Raw genomic sequence first — 20,178 nt, 5'->3', positions numbered from 1 at the left:
ATTTTGATAGGGGTTGCATTAAATCTGTATATTGTTTTGGGTAGTATGGCCATTTTCACAATATTCTTCCAATCCATGTGCACAGGATTTTTTTGTATCATCTTCATTTTCCTTCATCAGTGTTTTATAGTTCTCAGAGTATAGGTCTTTCGCCTTCTTGGTTAAGTTTATTCTTAGGTAATTTTTTCTTTTTGATGAATTTTTAAAAGTCCCAAAGGTGGTTTGGAATGCTTCCAGTTGTCCTACTGCCAACCTTCTCCTCTTCCCGATTTTTGATTTGAAGATCTCTTGTAGTGGTTAGATGGATTGGAGAAATCTGTATTTGAGTCCTGTTTCTGCTCCTTAGAAGCCTGGTGACCTAAATAGACAAAACTTTAAAACTTTGTGTACTTTCCACTTGTTATCTTAAATCATCTCAAAGCTGGGAAGGGGTCATTCAGCAAACATTTATTGAGCACCTTTTATGTGCCTGACAGTGTTCAAACTTAAGGCCTAGAGCAGTGAACAATAGACAAGATCCCTACCCTCTTGTAAAAGTCCACAGATGTCAGGTAGTGGCAAATGCCATGAAGACAGAGAAAGCAAGGGTAAGGAATACTGAGGCACAAGGCATGCTTGTATGCATAGGGGCATTAGGGAGGGCCTCTCTGAAGAGGACACATTTCAGCAGAGACCTACTCAAGTGATGGAGTGAGCCATGAACCATGGGTATATGTTGGAAAAATAGATTTGAAAGAGGTGGAAGGGTGAAAGGTAGGGTCATGAGGTGGGAATAAGACTGAACCCAGCTTAGTGGTGATTGAGTGATGGGGGTCAGGGGGCAGTCAGGGGAAGCCAGGGAGATGAAGTTGGGAAGTTGCAGGGAGTGACTTTCGTTATAAAGTGAATCATTCTGGCTGCTGTACTGAGAACATGCTGCTTGTGGGGGCAGGGGGCCAGGACAGAATCTGGGATATCAGTCAGGAGGCTGTTGCAGTGGTCTAAGATAGAGAAGATAGTGGCTTGGGCTAGGATGTGAGTAGGAGAGGTGGTGAGAAGCAGTTGTACCTTTAAGGTAGAGCTCAAGAAGATAATGGTTATTAAGAGATACTGAAAGCCAGGCATATAGCAGGTGCTCCTAAATGTTACTTCCCTTTTACTTATACTTTCTCTTGGAAATGGGTCAGGATAGCACAGGCAAATGTACATTCACATCTGTAATGCTGTTTATACGTTCTCTAAACATGTACTGCATATACATTATATACTATGTGTAAACAAATAATTTGACTGGCATTTATTGGGCAGCCTATATGGGCTGGTCATCATCTTGGCAGATTTATTAGTTTATTATGGGATAAAAAAATAATTATAATGACAAATACTTGTTTAACATTTGTTGTGTGCCATTGGTGTTCTCGATGCTTTACAAAAGCTTTATGAAATAGGAACTATTATCACTCCTACTTTCCTGATGAGGAAACTGAGGCACAGAGAGGTTAAATACTGGGATTTGACCAAGATTGTCCAGCTCCAAAATCCTGGCTTTTGCACTGCACTACCCCACTTCTATAGGTTACTATGGAATGAATAGAATGTGATTAAATGCTGAGAAGTAAATGTGGTAGGAACACAGAGAAGAGAGTATTTCTTGTTCACTAGAGACCTTGTGAAGGAAATAGCATTTGAGTTAGACTTCAAAGAATGGGAAAGATTTCAACTGTGGGAAGATAATGGCTTAGTGATGAAAATAATTATAATGAGAGAAGTGAATATGTACTAAACACTCACCGGGGACTAAGCACCATTTTAACACTTAAGGTGGATTATCTCATTTAATCTTCACCAGCACTCATGTACCTTTGAGCATTTCCATTTTATGGGTAAGGAAACAGACACATACACAGGTGCCTATGAAAGTGGAGGAGGGTGGGACTTGAGTATGACTCCAGACTCCTGGGCTGTGTTTGGAAGGGCATCCATCCTAAGGGGGGGAGTGATGGGCTTAGGCTCAGGTATGAGGAATTGAAAACCGAACCAAATTTTGTTGTGCATCCCAGTCATCTTTGGAATGTGTTACAAATATAGATTCTTGGGCATGTTATCATCAGTTGTTGCTGTACAGCAGATTCACTGACCGGTACCTGGAGAGCCACAAACTTAAGAGCATGGTATGTGTGCCCAGTGCCCAAGTGGAGGTCAAAACATGGAGGGCTTTGATTTCATGTTAAGGAGTTTGCACCTGGTAGACTTTTATGGTTAGGCGTGCCCATCTATTTGCATCTGGTGACGTGCCCGGGAGCTTGAAGCCTCTGAAGTGGATCTGTGAACACCCTTGGGTGGTCAGACTGTTAAAAAGTCAGATGATTGGAGGATGCAGCCGACACAAAAGTGCAGAGAGGATTGTAAGGCCTGTGGCAGGGAGCTTCTCTGGGTCACGAAAAGGAATCCAGTTCATTAGCCCTATTCAGCATGTCCACTGATAACAGAGGTGGTTTTGCTTAGAACATTTGGTATATCCATCCCTGAGTCAGCCACTCAGGAAGCTTATGTGTAAGAGGCAAAAAGGACTTGTGTATGAAAAGACAAAGGCTCCCACATGCACACACACCCAAAAAAAATTCACAAAATGGGCTTCCAAACCACTGCTACCATCCTTCCCGGCCGGTCTCCCATCTCTTAAACATGTCCCAAGCACTTTGCAAATTTCTAGCAACCTAGTTAGAGATGTATATGGAGAAGGGAGTGATTCATTCTATTTCAAGGGGTTGATGGGAAGCCTTCAGAGAGGAAGTAATACCTGCCTACTCAGAATTTTAAATAGTGCCGAGGATTTTGCAAAATGTGTAGATTTGCAAGCAGTTGAAGCATATGCAAAAGGTATGGGACCATCTAACATCTATTTTCCTGGGGGAAATAATAATTAACAATAATGTGCTAAAGTCAGTGATGTGGCACAGGTTAAACCTGAGCCTGAAGTTAGTACATGGGAACACCCACCTTGCAGGAAATGTATATGAGGTACGGTATCTGGAGCATCATTACCGTTTACATCAATAGTAGCTGCTGCTGTTTTTATTGTTAGACTGAGACCAGACTGTCGTATGGCACCCCAAGGAGCTTAGACTGTCTTGTTCAGATGTGGAGTGACAGGCCAAATGTGGATTTTCAGTAGTTCAGTGGTACATGGAGACCGGGCTGAGGGGTTTGTTGGGATGGTTGCAGTGATTCAGGCAGGAGATGTAATGAGGGTCTGAACTGTGTTGAGGAGGGTGGGAGGAGTGTATCAGTTCACGGGTGTTTTTTCACAGTTCTGGAGGCTGGGGAGTCCGAGATCAAAGTTTCAGCCAATTTGGCTATAACTATTTCCATTTTGTGATGGGCAAACAAAATTAGCTAATACGTTTTTTTTAAACAAAATAATTTTGTGAACAAGAATAATATATCTGAGAATTAGGCTTGTACGTGGTGTTGAGGTTTAACTTTCTACTTTTTTTTCCATGACATTTTGTCATTTTGAGTGTGACAGAGGGATACCTGTTTGACAAAGGCATTTCCTGCCTTTCATCTCTTGTTTGTACTTTTATTTCTCTGTTTCTGCAGTGCTGCCTGAATACGATATGTGTTTTCCCTTTTTTCGTATACTCACTTGTCAATGTTGGCTGATGTTTTTGAATAGTTAAAGCAAGAGGGAAGAGATATGGGAACCTATGTATATGTATAACTGATTCACTTTGTTATAAAGCAGAAACTAACACACCATTGTAAAGCAATTATACTCCAATAAAGATGTAAAAAAAAAATACACCCGGGAATATTAAAAAAAAAAAAGCTTATGAACATGTAACACATAGAGACTCTGAGTTATGTCTTTTGAAGAGCTACTTTGAGATGTGATTTCCAGAAATACTGCATCTGTGCTTGCTCAGATAAATATACCTTGTTTGGCTGTGTCTCATTTTATTACTTCAGTGTATGGTTGTTGTGCATATTCTGTATTTTTTTTCTTTTTCCTGATGCATAATATACAGACATTTTTGCATACCATACATTTTTACAAACTGAATGGAGCCATGTAACCAGCACCTGATAAATCAACTTTTTAAAAAATTAATGCTGTTTATGAGAAAAATGAACCTATGTGTATATGCTGTGTATAAAGGAAAATGTGACCTTCAAACTTTTTCCTTTCATATTAACTTCCTGTTATCTACTGTACAGTTGCTCAGCTAGTCTTATCTTATATAACAATATTTACATACAATGCTGCTGCAATTTTGAAGTGAAAATTATTAACCTGAGAAGTATGTTCTAACTGTGCTTTTGGAGAGAGTCTTTGAAGAAGGTGTACTAAAGGGGGAGTTCTTCATATCTAGTTAGGTACTATTAAGAAAAATTATCTAAAATTTGGAAATCAAAAGAATGTACAGCATGTTCCCTCAATGCCTTGTTGGGGGGTATTATTTAACAGGCTCACCTCAGGGATATTTAATTCTAATTCTTGTGCTTCACTTTCCATTTACTATTTGGTTAGAGCCCTGGACTGAGAAGTTACCTGTTAGCTTATAGATTTTTGTCTAGTAGAAAGATATCTCCAAAGGTTATGGTTTTATTGCCCTGTAGGGCACTAACCAGTTTTTTTATCTAACCTACCCATTTTATTCTAGCACTGAGAAAAAAAAAAAAAAGCTTTTTCTGATGGACTATGTAAATCTGTTCCACAAATGCTCTTGGAACTAGCCCTACTACCTTACTGGTTCCCTCATTAATTAGTGAATGAATTGTTTTGGATACATGTTCATTTTATATTTGAGAATCATTTTTTTTACCTTTTTGAAAATCATCATTTGATACTACCATAGCATTTCTGTCCTGTCCCTTCACACTCTACCTAGGAATTGACTTTCTAGGGCATACAAAGTAATGCACAAAGATTCCAAACTCTCAGCGAGCACAAGTAATGATCCTCATTTCTATTGTTTTTCTTCAGAGAACGTTTATAATGTGAAACTAGTTTTAATACCCAAAATGTCCTAATAAATTGATTTTCTTTTTTTTCTAGGCTTAAGTACCTAAAGCATTCACTGTGCAGAAAATAACATTTTGAGATAAGTGATAGAGGAAAATTCAATACAGAAGTGCACCCTCTTGTGTGTGTATTGCATTGTACTGCTTCTATCGCATTGCCTAGTAATGAAGCCACCATTATGTCCTCAGTCAGTGAAGTGAATGTTGACATCAAAGATTTCCTAATGAGCATTAATTTGGAGCAGTACCTCTTACGCTTCCGCGAATTTGGTTTTAATAATGTAAGGGACTGTGCAGAAATAAATGACAGTGTGCTCCTCAAAGTTGGAATATCACCTACAGGACACCGGAGGAGGATACTTAAACAGTTACAGATAATCCTGTCAAAAATGCAAGATATCTCAATATATGCAAATGTTCATAAAACAAAGAAGAATCATGAGACTTCAGAGGATCACCGTGCTCCATCTTCTGCTCAGAATACCTGCCTAGAACTTTCAGATTCACACAGTGTTCAGACACCCAGCCCAACGCAGTTGGAGACTGTTACAGAAAGTCTTGATCAAAATGAAGTTAGTGTGGAAAATAGCCAGTCTGTTAAATCAGATAATAAGCTGACTCTTCCTACATACAACTTTCCCATTCCGGAAGAAGAACCACACCTGAATTCAGATTCTTTTCAAGATTCTTTATTTGGTAGTGAAATTACTGATGTAGAATCTTTGACTGCACAAAAGACTATCGACTGTACAACCGAAGAAGAACAAACAAAAAAAGTTGATTTGATCTCAGAAAATGTGAGCAAGCTTCCTAGTGCAGACCCTGAATTCCTTTCTTCCCCTGACTGTTCAGTATCAGAAGCAAATTCTGGAAATGGAACTAATGGTTTATTAGAAAGCTCACCACCATCCCCATTCTTTCAATTTCAAGGAGAAATGGTTGTAAATGATTTGTATGTTCCGTCTTCGCCAGTCCTAACACCTATGAGAAGTCGTAGCAAGTTGGTTTCAAGACCATCTCGATCGTTTCTGCTAAGACATCGGCCTGTACCAGAGATTCCAGGGTCAGCAAAAGGAATTTCAGGGAGGTAAGAATTTTTATGATAAGTTGTGTGTATTCAATTTGGGGGAATTTAGTTATTTTTTAACAATTTTATTTTCAGTGTTCATTTCTAAATTTAACCCATTCAACCAAACTTTTCTTTCTTCTGAAATTTTTTGTCATGCCATCTCTCTTGTACACCACTGCCCAGAGTCTGTTTCCAACTTATAACTTCCTGGGACTCCTCAGCTTTCTCCTATTTAATTGGGGGACTTCATTTCCCCTAATTCTGCCTGGACATTCTTTCCTGTACCTTCCTCCATGCCTGGTATTATATTCTTCCATGAGTGCACTTTATATTTGAATTGCTGACTCTATCTCCCCACTAGGTTATGTGTTTTTTGGCAGGGGCCATGTTCCTAATGACTGTATCTCTACTACCTGACACAATTGGCATGAATTAATCATTCATCACGCATCTAGTGAGCACTTGCTTGGTACTGGTCACAGCACTAGATGAGGAGGAGGTAGAGAGAAAAAATGGGGCTTGAGTGTAGTGTAGAAAACATGTAAAAAGTAGTAGCGGTACAATATGAGACCACTTCAGCTGGAGACCAGAACTCTAAAGAGGGGGCCTACCAGCCTGTTGGGTCATTGGTACCCTGAGGTAACTGTGGAGTCTAAGAGGAGCTGACTTATAGCAAGGAGAGCTTTCAACCATTTCTCAAAGTTACACCTAAGATGTGGTTTCTTCAGGGTTGTGGTGGGATTTTTTTTTTTTTTTTAATTCACTAAAAGCTAACACTTGTCTCTGTTGGGAGTCATGAGGTTGTTTAAGTTCAACCCTTACTGCTATGGCACTAAATGCAATTACAGATTCCTGTAAACAGGCTCTAGGCTGGCATTTCTTCAAGGTTCTCATTCCCCCTTTGTCTCCCTGTGTATCCACTCTGTCCCTGGTGCTGGGTCTTGGTTGTATTTACAAGAGAAAAATATGGAAATTTAGTATATGCAAGAGAAAACATGGTGATTTACAAGACCATGTTAAGTACCTCCCATTAGAGTGTAAACTCTTTGAGGGCAGAGGCCCTAATTAATTTGTCTTTATCGTGGCACCCCTGGTGCCAATGACAATATTGAGTATTTACTGGGAAATCAATTGGCAGTATCATTTATTAAACACCTAGAAGCTGGTTTGGTTTATAATTTTCTATGGGTTATCTAATTCTCACATTGGCCCTCTGAAATAGGTATTACTCCTCCATTCTCTTATGAGGTAACTGAGCCTTTGGTTAATTTTTCTAGGATCACATGGGTAGTGAACTGGGATTTCATTCCAGTGCATCTGACTCTATAACACACTTTCTTAACCACTCATTTAGTAAATATTCTTAAAAGTGTTGATTGCATATATAAGAAATGGAGTATTTCTTAGGAAAGTAGAAGATCACCAATTTTTGTATGACACCATAGCTTTAGCATATTTTGCTAATTTTAAACAATTAAAAGAAAGTAAATGAGAAGGGTCTGCTATGTCTTTGCGGGAACAGAATCCTTTTGTGAGCCATAAGGATAACTTCAGATAAGAAACATTTGGTTCAAGTTTTAAATAAGTTGTGCTACTTTTCATAAATTTTTGAGAATCTTTTGATGTTCATTTACTTCTAAGTGTAAGCTTTGCACCATGTGAAAGACTTGTTATTCACATTGTGACTGAGTCTTTGAAAATGAGAATTAAAATAATGTTGAAATTAGCAGTAAAGAGCTTAGCAGGAGCCTCATCATAGCACTGCCAGAGAACCCATTGTCACCTCTCTTTTCTTCTTTGATTATGGCAGTAAATGGTAACTAGGCATTTCTGGTGATCAAATTATAAAATGAGAAAGTAAATTAAATTATTTTCAGACTTCACTGTCTGTTTTTCTTTGTGGTCCTTGCCTGAACTGCAAACATTAATTGCAAACTAATTACAGTGTTATGACTTTTATAAAATGAAACCACGGCTTATATAATCTGAGATCCTCTCTAATCAAATAACATCTAAATGATATTTAGTACATTTCTTGCTGTACCATATAAATATATTTCTTTGTGGTCAGTGATTTGGACATAATTTCTTTACTCCTTAAAGATTTCATATAAGTGTTGACAGGAACATGATGCTGGATGTGTATTCCTGATGTGTGAGGTGCTTTGTTTCTATCTCCCGGAAATGTACCCTCACACCACCACCCCCACCCCACCCCACGCCCCCCCGCCAATTTATCTGATGCAATTAACTTGCCAGTCAAATGGGTTATCTTTGTCCTTGCCTTGAGCTTCTTCCCTGAATTCCTGTCTGCTCCTTTTGGGAAGGCTGGGCTGGGTGGGGCTATGCTGGACACTGGACCTCAGGATCTCTTTTTTTAAGTCCTGTCTTTGGAGGGCCAGGTCAGATCTAGGCTCGAAGAGCCAGCTTCTTCCTTATCAGCTCATCTGGAGGTCTCCCACAGAGGTCTCCAAGCAGAAAGAAAGTCTCACCAGCTGCCCTTCCCTGGGAGTCATAGGTGTGTCTTGTGATCCTTCCAGCAGGATCCTCCTTAGTGCTCAAAGCAGGAAGGAACAGGTATCTTTAGCTACTGAAGAGGTACCTGTCTTATCTTCCTCCCCAGTTTAATGATTTTCATCTATCTTTCATGTAACTGTTTTATCCTTGGCACAGTCAAAGCCCTGTCTTTTAGGTGTCATGCCTTTGAATGCTTGGGGGGAAGGAAAAATAAGGAAACAGCAGTAAAGGGGAGGAGGGTGGTATGCAAGGCTGCACTGTGACTGGAGTATCTGTTATAACTTGTTATAAGACTAAGGTACTATAGTGACTGTTTGAGGACTTTTCAAAAATTTGAATTCTAAACCTGAAGTCTCCAGCCTCCTGTGAACTTTTTATTAAAAGTAAAAATCTTAGATATTTTTCTCTAGATGTATTAATACATAGATATTAAAAATGGATGCAACTATTTTAGACTTTAAGGGTGAAATACATGTGAACCAAAAACGTACAGAAAAATGGTAAGCAATTGTTTGCTACATTGAATTAGAAAAATACAGAAACTCATCCTATCCTTTCCATGTTCAAGGAAAACTTTACATTTCATGTTATAGCAGAACAATGCTTAGCATTCTAAAATTCAGACTTTTTCCTTTAAAATGACTTTTTATAAAATGGGTTGATTATTTCAATATTTGCAGATTTTGACTTGAATATCTAAATAATGAATCAAAATTAATAGTTAACCGTTTGATTTATTGTTAGAGGATAAAGGTATCTGTGTGATCCTTTTTACAAGTGAAAAGACATTAACGTATGTACCCTTTATTCATAATTTGAAAAGCCCTTCTTTGAAAAAATATATTTTGAACTGAAGCTTCTGCTTGTTGATGAAAAAAGTTTCACGATAATGATGTAGACTTTTGTGCTGTAATCCTTCTGTAATTATTTATTCTTATCCTAAGGACATTTTTTTGTAACTTTGTAGATTGAGACTTAATTATCTGTGCATTATATATACATTTCATATTCGTAGTCTGTGCTGTAATTAATGCACTCTTGTGTTTTCCAAATTCAGATTTGTGTGGGGTTTTTTGGTTTGTTTGTTTTGTTTTGTTTTTGTTTTGGTTTTTTTTGAGGTATGCGAGCCTCTCACTGCTGTGGCCTCTCCCGCTGCAGAGCACAGGCTCCGGACCCGCAGGCTCAGCAGTCATGGCTCACGGGCCCAGTCGCCCCGCGGCACGCGGGATCCTCCCGGACCGGGGCACAAACCCGCATCCCCCGCATCGGCAGGCGGACTCCCATCCACTGTGCCACCAGGGAAGCCCCAGATTTGTGTGTTTTAGTTAGACATTATGTAACCTCAAGGCAGTTTCAACTGCCGCCTAATGATTGTGGTGTTTTTCTTTTGAATTCAATACTATAATGACCCGTAGTTCGTCTGTTATGAATTGTAAGAATTGCATTTTTTTAAAACAAACATTCTGTGTAATGATAAGCATGGCTGCCTTGCTTAAGTAATAGGTAAGTGTAGATCATAAAGAGAGATCTTTAATGTTAATTAACATTTATGCCTCTGCTTTTCTTGGCAATTTTACTGATTACAAAATATGTGAACACATAACATATGTAGGCATGTTGAAGATTCACTTTGATAATCAGAGTTATTTTTTTGCAACTTGGTGTTGCCTTTAATATTATTTTTGAGATTTGTTCACATCCATGCACGTATTTTAGCAATAATTGCTGTATAGTATTTTATTAAATGATGGAAAACACAGTTTATTCCCCTACTAGGTCACTGACTATTTTTTTTCACTATTACAAATGAAGAGTTCTCATACTTTTAAGGACTTTAAGAAACAATTGTGCATATTCAGTGTACCAGAAAGACCAACCATTCTTTTCACTAATAAAAAAAAATAACAGTTGGCTCATTCTACCTGAGTGTTTACATTGTGTAGGGCACACACCTTATGCTCTTTAAAAACATCATCTCATTAATCCTCATAATATTCATAGGCAGCAGACCCTTTTTTTATTCCCCTTCAATAAATGAGGAAAAATAGGCTCAGGGCTGTTGGGTAACTTGACCAAGATCACCAAAGCATAATAACAAAAAATGATAATAGCTACTGCTTTTCTTAATGGGTTTTAAATTTTTGCTAATCAACCATGCTTTATATTTCAAATTTAAAAGCAATCGCAGTTTTTAGGATAACTGATGGAGAAATAATAGGACAGAAAGAGGGAGAAAGGAACGAACGTGGGCTTTGCACTCAAGACGGAATTGACCTTGAATGTTGGTTTTGTCTCCTATTAGCTGTGTGCCTTGGGCTGGGAGAACCTCCTTTCCTTATTGGTAGGATTAGGACACTAGGTCCTACCTCAGTGGGCTATTAGGAGGATGAAATATGAGATGTAGATATATAAACCCCTAACAAAATGTTTTGGGCATAATAGATATTAGAATATAAAATAGCTTGTGGGGCTTCCCTGGTGGCGCAGTGGTTGGGAGTCCGCCTGCCGATGCAAGGTACATGGGTTCGTGCCCCTGTCCAGGAAGATCCCACATGCCGCGGAGCGGCTGGGCCCGTGAGCCATGGCCGCTGAGCCTGTGCATCTGGAGCATGTGCTCCACAACGGGAGAGGCCACAACAGTGAGAGGCCCGCATACAGCAAAAAAAATAAAATAAAAAATAAAAAAATAAAAAAAATAGAATAGCTTGTGATAATTTATTCATAGATAAATGAGAATATAAATTGCTAATCACCAGTTTTCAAAACAGCTTGTTTCCTGTATTGACCTAATTTTCATCTACAGTAGATCAAATGAACTTGGTTGATAGATTTGGTAATTGCTTGCAGGTGGATATTGAATAGAGCTATCAATAAAAATAATTGCAAACTTTTTTCTTTACATTTATCAGACTAAAATTAAAACCAACAAAATATGCTTTAAAAATACCGCTAATAGATGTACTTAAAATAATTCAAAAATCTTTTTTTTGTTAATTTACTTTTTCTTTTTTTGTTTTGCGGTATGTGGGCCTCTCACTGTTGTGGCCTCTCCCGTTGCGGAGCACAGGCTCCGGACATGCAGGCTCAGCAGCCATGGCTGACGGGCCCAGCCGCTCCACAGCATGTGGGATCCTCCCGGACTGGGGCATGAACCCGTGTCCCCTGCATCGGCAGGCGGACTGTCAACCACTGCACCACCAGGGAGGCCCTACATTTTTTTTTTTTTTAGTAAGTTAATGTTAAGTTTTTTATTAAGCATGGTGGCTTAGAAAAGGGCTTATGGAGCTAGACAGCCTGAGTTTGAATCCCAGGTAGTTACTTATGAGCTATGTGACTGTGGAAAAGTAAGTTAACTGCTTTGTGTGCAATTTTCTTCTTAAAAAATGCAGATAATGATAGTTCTTACTTCTTTGGGTGTTTGTGACTACACACGCACACACACACACATATGACTGTGTGTGTACTTATAAAATTTTGAGACCTGTGTCTGACATATAGTAAATGCTTAATAAGAATTAGCTCTCTATATTATTAGCACATTACCAAAGTTGTAGAAAATTTGAATGCTGCTCTACTCAGGGGTTCAGATTATTAATATGTATTTGTGTCAGTTACATACAAATTTGAGGAAATGATTATAGCCATATAACAGTGTTAAGAATCTGGAGATAATGCACAAATAAAGTGTGAATTATTTTGCAACCCTTTGGTAAACTTGTGTGCCCTCCCCAGCCAAAGACAACTTCTATCCTGACTTTAAATAATGATGATTACTCTCATGATTTTAAAAATGTTTTACATCTTAAGTATGTCCTAAACAATATACTGTCGTTATTTTTTTTAACATCTTTATTTGAGTATAATTGCTTTACAATGGTGTGTTAGTTTCTGCTTTATAACAAAGTGAATCAGCTATACATATACATATATCCCCATATCTCTTCCCTCTTGCATCTCCCTCCCTCCCATCCTCCCTATCACACCACTCTAGGTGGTCGCAAAGCACTGAGCTGATCTCGGTATTTGTTTTTCCCTTTCTGACTTACCTCACTCTGTATGACAGACTCTAGGTCCATCCACCTCACTACAGATAACTCAATTTCATTTCTTTTTATGGCTGAGTAATATTCCATTGTATATATGTGCCACATCTTTATCCATTCATCTGTCAATGGACGCTTAGGTTGCTTCCATGTCCTGGCTATTGTAAATAGAGCTGCAATGAATATTGTGCTATATGACTCTTTTAAATTATGGTTTTCTCAGGGTATATGCCCAGTAGTGGGATTGCTAGGTCATATGGCAGTTCTGTTTTTAGTATTTTAAGGAACCTCCATACTGTTCTCCATATTGGCTGTATCAATTTACATTCCCACCAACAGTGCAAGAGGTTTCCCTTTTCTCCACACCCTGTCCAGAATTTATTGTTTCTAGATTTTTTGATGATGGCCATTCTGACTGATGTGAGATGATATCTCATTGTAGTTTTGATTTGCATTTCTCTAATGATTAATGAAGTTGAGCATGCTTTCATGTGTTTCTTGGCAATCTGTATATCTTCTTTGGAGAAATGTCTATTTAGGTCTTCTGCCCATTTTTGGATTGGGTTGTTTGTTGTTTTGAAATTGAGCTGCATGAGCTGCTTATAAATTTTGGAGATTAATCCCTTGTGAGTTGCTTCATTTGCAAATATTTTCTCCCATTCTGAAGGCTGTCTTTTCATCTTCTTTATGGCTTCCCTTGCTGTGCAAAAGCTTTTAAGTTTCATTAAGTCCCATTTGTTTATTTTTATTTTTATTTCCATTTCTCTAGGAGGTGGGTCAAAAAGAATCTTGCTGTGATTTATGTCATAGAGTGTTCAGCCTATGTTTTCCTCTAAGAGTTTGATAGTGTCTGGCCTTACATTTAGGTCTTTAATCCATTTTGAGTTTATTTTTGTGTATGGTGTTAGGAAGTGTTCTAATTTCATTCTTTTACACGTAACTGTCCAGTTTTCCCAGCACCACTTATTGAAGAGGCTGTTTTTTCTCCATTGTGTATTCTTGCCTCCTTTATCAAAGATAAGGTGACCATATTTGCTTGGGTTTATTTCTGGGCTTTCTATCCTGTTCCATTGATCTATCTTTCTGTTTTTGTGCCAGTACCGTACTGTCTTGATTACTGTAGTTTTGTAGTATAGTCTGAGGTCAGGTAGCTTGATTCCCCAGCTCCATTTCTCTTTTTCAAGACTGCTTTGACTATTCGGGGTCTTTTGGGTTTCCATACAAATTGTGAAACTTTTTGTTCTAGTTCTGTGAAAAATGCCAGTTGTAGTTTGATAGGGATTGCATTGAATCTGTAGATTGCTTTGGGTAGTAGAGTCATTTTCAAAATGTTGATTCTTCCAATCCCAGAACATGGTATATCTCTCCATCTATTTGTATCATCTTTAATTTCTTTCATCAGTGTCTTATAATTTTCTGCATACAGGTCTTTTGTCTCCTTAGGTAGGTTCATTCCTAGATATTTTATTCTTTTTGTTGCAATGGTAAATGGGAGTGTTCTCTTAATTTCACTTTCAGATTTTTCATCATTAGTATATAGGAATGCAAGAGATTTCTGTGCCTTAATTTTGTATGCTGCTACTTTACCAAATTCATTGATTAGCTCTAGTAGTTTTTTGTAGCATCTTTAGAATTCCCTGTGTATAGTATCATGTCATCTGCAAACAGTGACAACTTTACTTCTTCGTTTCCGATTTGGATTCCTTTTATTTCTTTTTCTTCTCTGATTGCTGCAGCTAAAACTTCCAAAACTGTGTTGAATAATAGTGGTACAAGTGGGCAATCTTGTTTTTTCCTGATCTTAGTGGAAATGATTTCAGTGTTTCACCACTGAGGACGATGTTGGCTGTGGGTTTGTCATATATGGCCTTTATTATTATGTTGAGGTAAGTTCCCTCTATGCCTACTTTCTGGAGGGTTTTTATCATAAATGGGTGTTGACTTTGTCGAAAGCTTTCTCTGCTGCAATTGAAATGATCATGTGAGTTTTCTCCTTCAGTTTGTTAATATGGTGTATCACACTGATTGATTTGAGTATATTGAAGAATCCTTGCATTCCTGGGATAAACACCAGTTGATCATGGTGTTTGATCCTTTTAATGTGCTCTTGGATTCTGTGTGTAATATTTTGTTTAGGATTTTTGCATCTATGTTCATCAGTGATATTGGCCTTTAGTTTTCTTTCTTTGTGACATCTTTGTTTGGTTTTGGTATCAGGGTGATGGTGGCCTCGTAGAATGAGTTTAGGAGTGTTCCTCCCTCTGCTATATTTTGGAAGAATTTGAGGAGGATAGGTGTTAACTCTTCTGTAAATGTTTGATAGAATTCACCTCTGAAGCCCTCTGATCTTGGGCTTTTGTTTATTGGAAGATTTTTAATCACAGTTTCAATTTCAGTGCTTGTGATTGGTCTGTTCATATTTTCTATTTCTTCCTGGTTCAATCTCAGAAGGTTGCGTGTTTCTAAGAATTTGTCCACTTCTTCAAGTTTGTCCATTTTATTGGCATATAGTTGCCTGTAGCCATCTCTCATGATCCTTTGTATTTCTGCAGTGTCAGTTGTTACTTCTCCTTTTTCATTTCTAATTCTATTGATTTGAGTCTTCTTCCTTTTTTTCTTGATAAGACTGGCTAATGGTTTATCAGTTTTGTTTACCTTCTCAAAGAACCATGTTTTAGTTTTATTGATCTTTGCTATTCTTTTCTTTATTTCTTTTCCTTTTACTTCTGATCTGATCTTTATGATTACTTTCCTTCTGCTAACTTTGGGGTTTTCTTGTACTTCTTTCTCTAATTGTGTTAGGTGTAAGTTTGGGCTGCTTATTTGAGATGTTTCTTGTTTCTTAAGGTAGGATTGTATTGCTCTAAACTTCCCTCTTAGAACTGCTTTTGCTGCATCCCTTATGTTTTGGGTCATCGTGTTTTCATTGTCATTTGTTTCTATGTGTTTTTTGATATTCTCTTTGATTTCTTCAGTGATCTCTTGGTTATTAAGTAATGTATTGTTTAGCCTCCATGTGTTTGTATTTTTTACAGATTTTTTCCTGCAATTTATATCTAGTCTCATAGTGTTGTGGTCAGAACAGATACTTGATACGATTTCAATTTTCTTAAATTTACCAAGGCTTGATTTGTGACCCAAGATATGATCTATCCTGGAGAATGTTCCATGAGCATTTGAGAAGAATGTGTATTCTGTTGTTTTTGGATGGAATGTCCTATAAATATCAATTAAGTCCATCTTGTTTAATGTGTCATTTAGAGCTTGTGTTTCCTTATTTATTTTCATTTTGGATGACCTGTCCGTTGGTGAAAGTGGGGTGTTAAAGTCCCCTACTATGAGTGTGTTACTGTCAATTTCCCCTTTTATGGCTGTTAGTATTTGCCTTATGTATTGAGGTGCTCCTATGTTGGGTGCATAAACATTTACAATTGTTCTGTCTTCTTCTTGGATTGATCTCTTGATCATTATGTAGTGTCCTTCTTTGTCTCTTGTAATAGTCTTTGTTTTAAAGTCTATTTTGTCTGATGTGAGAAGTGCTACTCCAGCTTTCTTTCCATTTCCATTTGCATGGAATATCTTTTTCCATACCCTCACTCTCAGTCTGTATGTGTCCCTGGGTCTGAAGTGGGTCTCTTGTAGACAGCATATATATGGGTTTCATTTTTGTCTCCATTCAGCCAGTCTGTGTCTTTTGGTTGCAGCATTTAATCAATTTACATTTAAGGTAATTATCAATATTTATGGTCCTATTACCATTTTCTTAATTGTTTTGGATTTGTTATTTTAGGTCTTTTCCTTCTCTTGTGTTTCCTCCCTAGAGAAGTTCCTTTAGCATTTGTTGTAAAGCTAGTTTGGTGGTGCTGAATTGTCTTAGCTTTGCTTGTCTGTAAACGTTGTAATTTCTGCGTCAAATCTGAATGAGAGCCTTGCTGGGTAGAGTAATCTTGGTTGTAGTTTTTTCCCTTTTATCACTTTAAATATATCCTGCCACTCCCTTCTGGCTTGCTGAGTTTTTGCTGAAAGATCAGCTGTTAACCTTATGGGGTTTCCTTTATGTGTTATTTGTTGTTTTTCCCTTGCTGCTTTTAATATTTTTTCTTTGTACTTAATTTTTGTTAGTTGATCAATATGTGTCTTGGTGTTTTTCTCCTTGAATTTATCCTGTATGGGACTCTCTATGCTTCCTGGACTTGACTATTTCCTTTCCCATATTAGGGAAGTTTTCAACTATAATCTCTTCAAATATTTTCTCAGTCCCTTTCTTTTTCTCTTCTTCTCCTGGGACCTCTATATTACAAATGGTTGTGCATTTAATATTGTCCCAGAAGTCTCTGAGACTGTCCTCAATTCTTTTCATTCTTTTTTCTTTATTCTGCTCTACAGTAGTTATTTCCACTATTTTATCTTCCACGTCACTTATCCGTTCTTCTGCCTCAGTTATTCTGCTACTGATCCTTTCTAGAGATTTTTTAATTTCATTTTTTTTGTGTTGTTCATCATTGTTTGTTTGTTCTTTAGTTCTTCTAGGTCCGTATTAAATGTTTCTTGTGTTTTCTCCATTCTATTTCCAAGATTTGGGTCATCTTTTCTATCATTATTCTGAATTCTTTTTCAGGTAGACTGTGTATTTCCTCTTCATTTGTTAGGTCTGGTGGGTTTTTACCTTGTTTCTTCATCTGCTGTGTATTTCTGTGTCTTCTCATTGTGCTTTACTTACTGTATTTGGGGTGTCCTTTTCTCAGGCTGCTGGTTCATAGTTCCTGTTGTTTTTTGTGTCTGCCCCAACTGGCTAAGATTGGTTCAGTGGTTTTTATAGGCTTCCTGTTGGAGGGGACTAGTGCCTGTGTTTTGGTGGATGAGGCTGGTTCTTGTCTTTCTAGTGGGCAGGTCCACATCTGGTAGTGTGTTTTGGGGTGTCTGTGACCTTATTATAATTTTCGGCAGCCTCTCTGCTAATGGGTGGGGTTGTGTTCCTGTTTTGGTAGTTGTGTGGCTTAGGGTGTCCAGCACTGTAGCTTGCTGGTAGTTGAATGGAGCTGGGTCTTGGCATTGAGATGGAGATGTCTGGGAGATTTTCACCATTTGATATTACATGAAGCTGGGAGGTCTCTGGTGGACCAACGTCCTGAAATTGGCTCTCCCACCTCAGAGGCATAACCCTGATGCCTGGCTGAAACACCAACAGCCTGTTATCCACACGGCTCAGCATAATAGGGAGAAAAAAAGAAAGAAAAAGATAAAATGAGATGAAATGAAATTTAATGAAATAAAATAACGTTTTTAAAATAAAAAATAGTTATTAAAATTTTTTTAAAGTAATAAAGAAAGAAAGAAGAGCGCAACCAAACCAAAAAACAAATCCATCAATGATAAGAAGCACTAAAATCTATACTAAAAAAAAGAAAAAATAACAGACAAAAAGAACCCTAGGACAACAGATAAAAGCAAAGCTATACAGACAAAATCACTCACAGAAGCATACACATACACACTCAGAAAAAGATAAAAAGGGAAAAAAAAATATATATATCGTTGCTCCCAAAGTTCCACCTCCTCGATTTGGGATGATTTGTTGTCTATCTAGGTATGCAGGGTACATCAAATTGATTGTGGAGGTTTACTCCGCTGCTCCTGAGGCTGCTGGGAGAGATTTCCGTTTCTCTTCTTTGTTCCTACAGCCCCTGGGGTTCAGCTTTGGATTTGGCCCCACCTCTGCATGTAGGTCACCTGAGGGCGTCTGTTCTTCACTCAGACAGGACGGGGTTAAAGGAGCAGCTATTTGGGGGCTCTGGCTCACTCAGGCTGGTGGGAGGCCGGGGTATGGAATGCTGGGCAAGCCTGTGGCAGCAGAGGCCAGCGTGACGTTGCGGCAGCCTGAGGTGCGCCGTGTATTCTCCCGGGGAAGTTGTCCCTGGATCACGGGACACTGGCAGTGGCGGGCTGCACAGGCTCCCGGGAGGGGAGGTGTGGAGAGTGGCCTGTGCTTGCACACAGGCTTCTTGTTGGCTGCAACAGCAGCCTTAGCATCTCATGCCCGTCTGTGGGTTCTGCGTTGATAGCCACGGCTCGCGCCTGTCTCTGGAGCTCCTTTAAGCGGCACTCTTAATCCCCTCTCCTTGCACACCCCTAAACAAAGTGGCAAGAAAAAGTGTCTTGCCTCTTTGGCAGCTCCAGACCTTTTCCTGACTCCCTCCCAGCTAGCTGTGGCACACTACCCCTCTTTAGGCTCTGTTCATGCAGCCAACCCCAGTCCTCTCCCTGGGATCCTACCGAAGCCCAAGCCTCAGCTCCCCACCCCCACCCGCCCCCGGGGGTGGTGAGCAGAGAAGCCTCTCGGGCTGGTGAGTGCTGGTCGGCACCGATCCTCTGTGCGGGAATCTCTCCACTTTGCCCTCTGCACCCCTGTTGCTGTGCTCTCCTCCGCGATTCCGAAGCTTCCCCCCTCCGCCACCTGCAGTCTCCACCCGCGAAGGGTCTTCTTAGTGTGTGGAAACCTTTCCTCCTTCACAGCTCCCTCCCACTGGTGCAGGTCCCATCCCTATTCTTTTGTCTATGTTTTTTCTTTTTTCTTTTGCCCTACCCAGGTACGTGGGGAATTTCTTGCCTTTTGGGAGGTCTTAGGTCTTCTGCCGGCATTCAGTAGATGTTCTGTGGGGGTTGTTCCATGTGTAGATGTATTTCTGATGTAGTTGTGGGGAGGAAGGCGATCTCCACGTCTTACTCTTGCGCCATCTTGAATCCCCTCTCTATACTGTAGTTTTGACTGTCTTATGGATTTAAAAATGCAGCCGTATAGTAAGTCTTTTAGTTAAGTTCATTTTTCTTAACTTTGAGACTTAATCTATGTTGGTACCTATGGTTGTAGACTGTTCATTTTCACTGCTGTATAATATGTCACCATATAGATATATCATGATATCCATTCTACTGTTATAGTTCACATTCTCCACATCTAGTATTTTACATGTAAATGATACATGTGTACACACATGTGTAAACCAGCTTTATTTATATCTAACTTATATGTAAGAAAAAAGACTGATGTTAAATAGGTTGATGAGTTTTGACAAATATATACACCCATGTGACCACAATCAAGATATAGAACATTTCTATCATCCCTCAAAAATCGCCTTTGCACATTGGCAGTAAATATCCTATCACCTGCATTGGGGAACCACTGATTTCACTGAATTACTTTTGCCTATTCTAGAATTTCATATAAATGGAATCATACAGCAAGTAACGTTTTGTGTCTGATATCTTTTATTCAACCTGATGTTTATGAGATGCATCCATGTGGCTGCATGTCAGTTTGTTGTTTTGTCTGTTGAATGTTATTCTTTTGTGTGATTCTTCCACAGCTTCTTTAACTTTTTTATGTTGACATACATTTGGGTGGTTTTTCTTTGCATCTACATGTATGTCTGTTGAATATATACTTAGAAGTAGAGTTGCTGTCATAGTATATGCTTATCTTCCACTTTGGTAGGTAATGCAAAGTGGTTCTCATTATTGAGTGGTTATGCTCACTTATGT

General features: G+C 38.7%; 1 protein-coding gene across 1 annotated transcript in view; it reads left to right on the top strand.

Annotated features, from left to right (window-relative positions):
- ARAP2 (ArfGAP with RhoGAP domain, ankyrin repeat and PH domain 2) overlaps window positions 1–20,178 on the top strand; it is a gene marked incomplete at its 3' end in the record, with an annotated part of 206,630 nt that overhangs the window by 8,727 nt on the left and 177,725 nt on the right. The window contains exon 2 of the mRNA XM_082637207.1: window positions 5,042–6,094. Within this exon, the coding sequence (XP_082493333.1) occupies window positions 5,187–6,094 (908 nt within the window). The 5' untranslated portion in view covers window positions 5,042–5,186. The remainder of the gene's footprint in view (window positions 1–5,041; window positions 6,095–20,178) is intronic.

The sequence above is a fragment of the Mesoplodon mirus genome, assembly GCF_964341445.2.
Source record: "Mesoplodon mirus genome assembly, chromosome: 2".
NCBI lineage: Eukaryota > Metazoa > Chordata > Mammalia > Artiodactyla > Ziphiidae > Mesoplodon > Mesoplodon mirus.
Note: the sequence above shows the minus strand (reverse complement) of the source record. Positions and strands in the feature narration are given on the sequence as shown.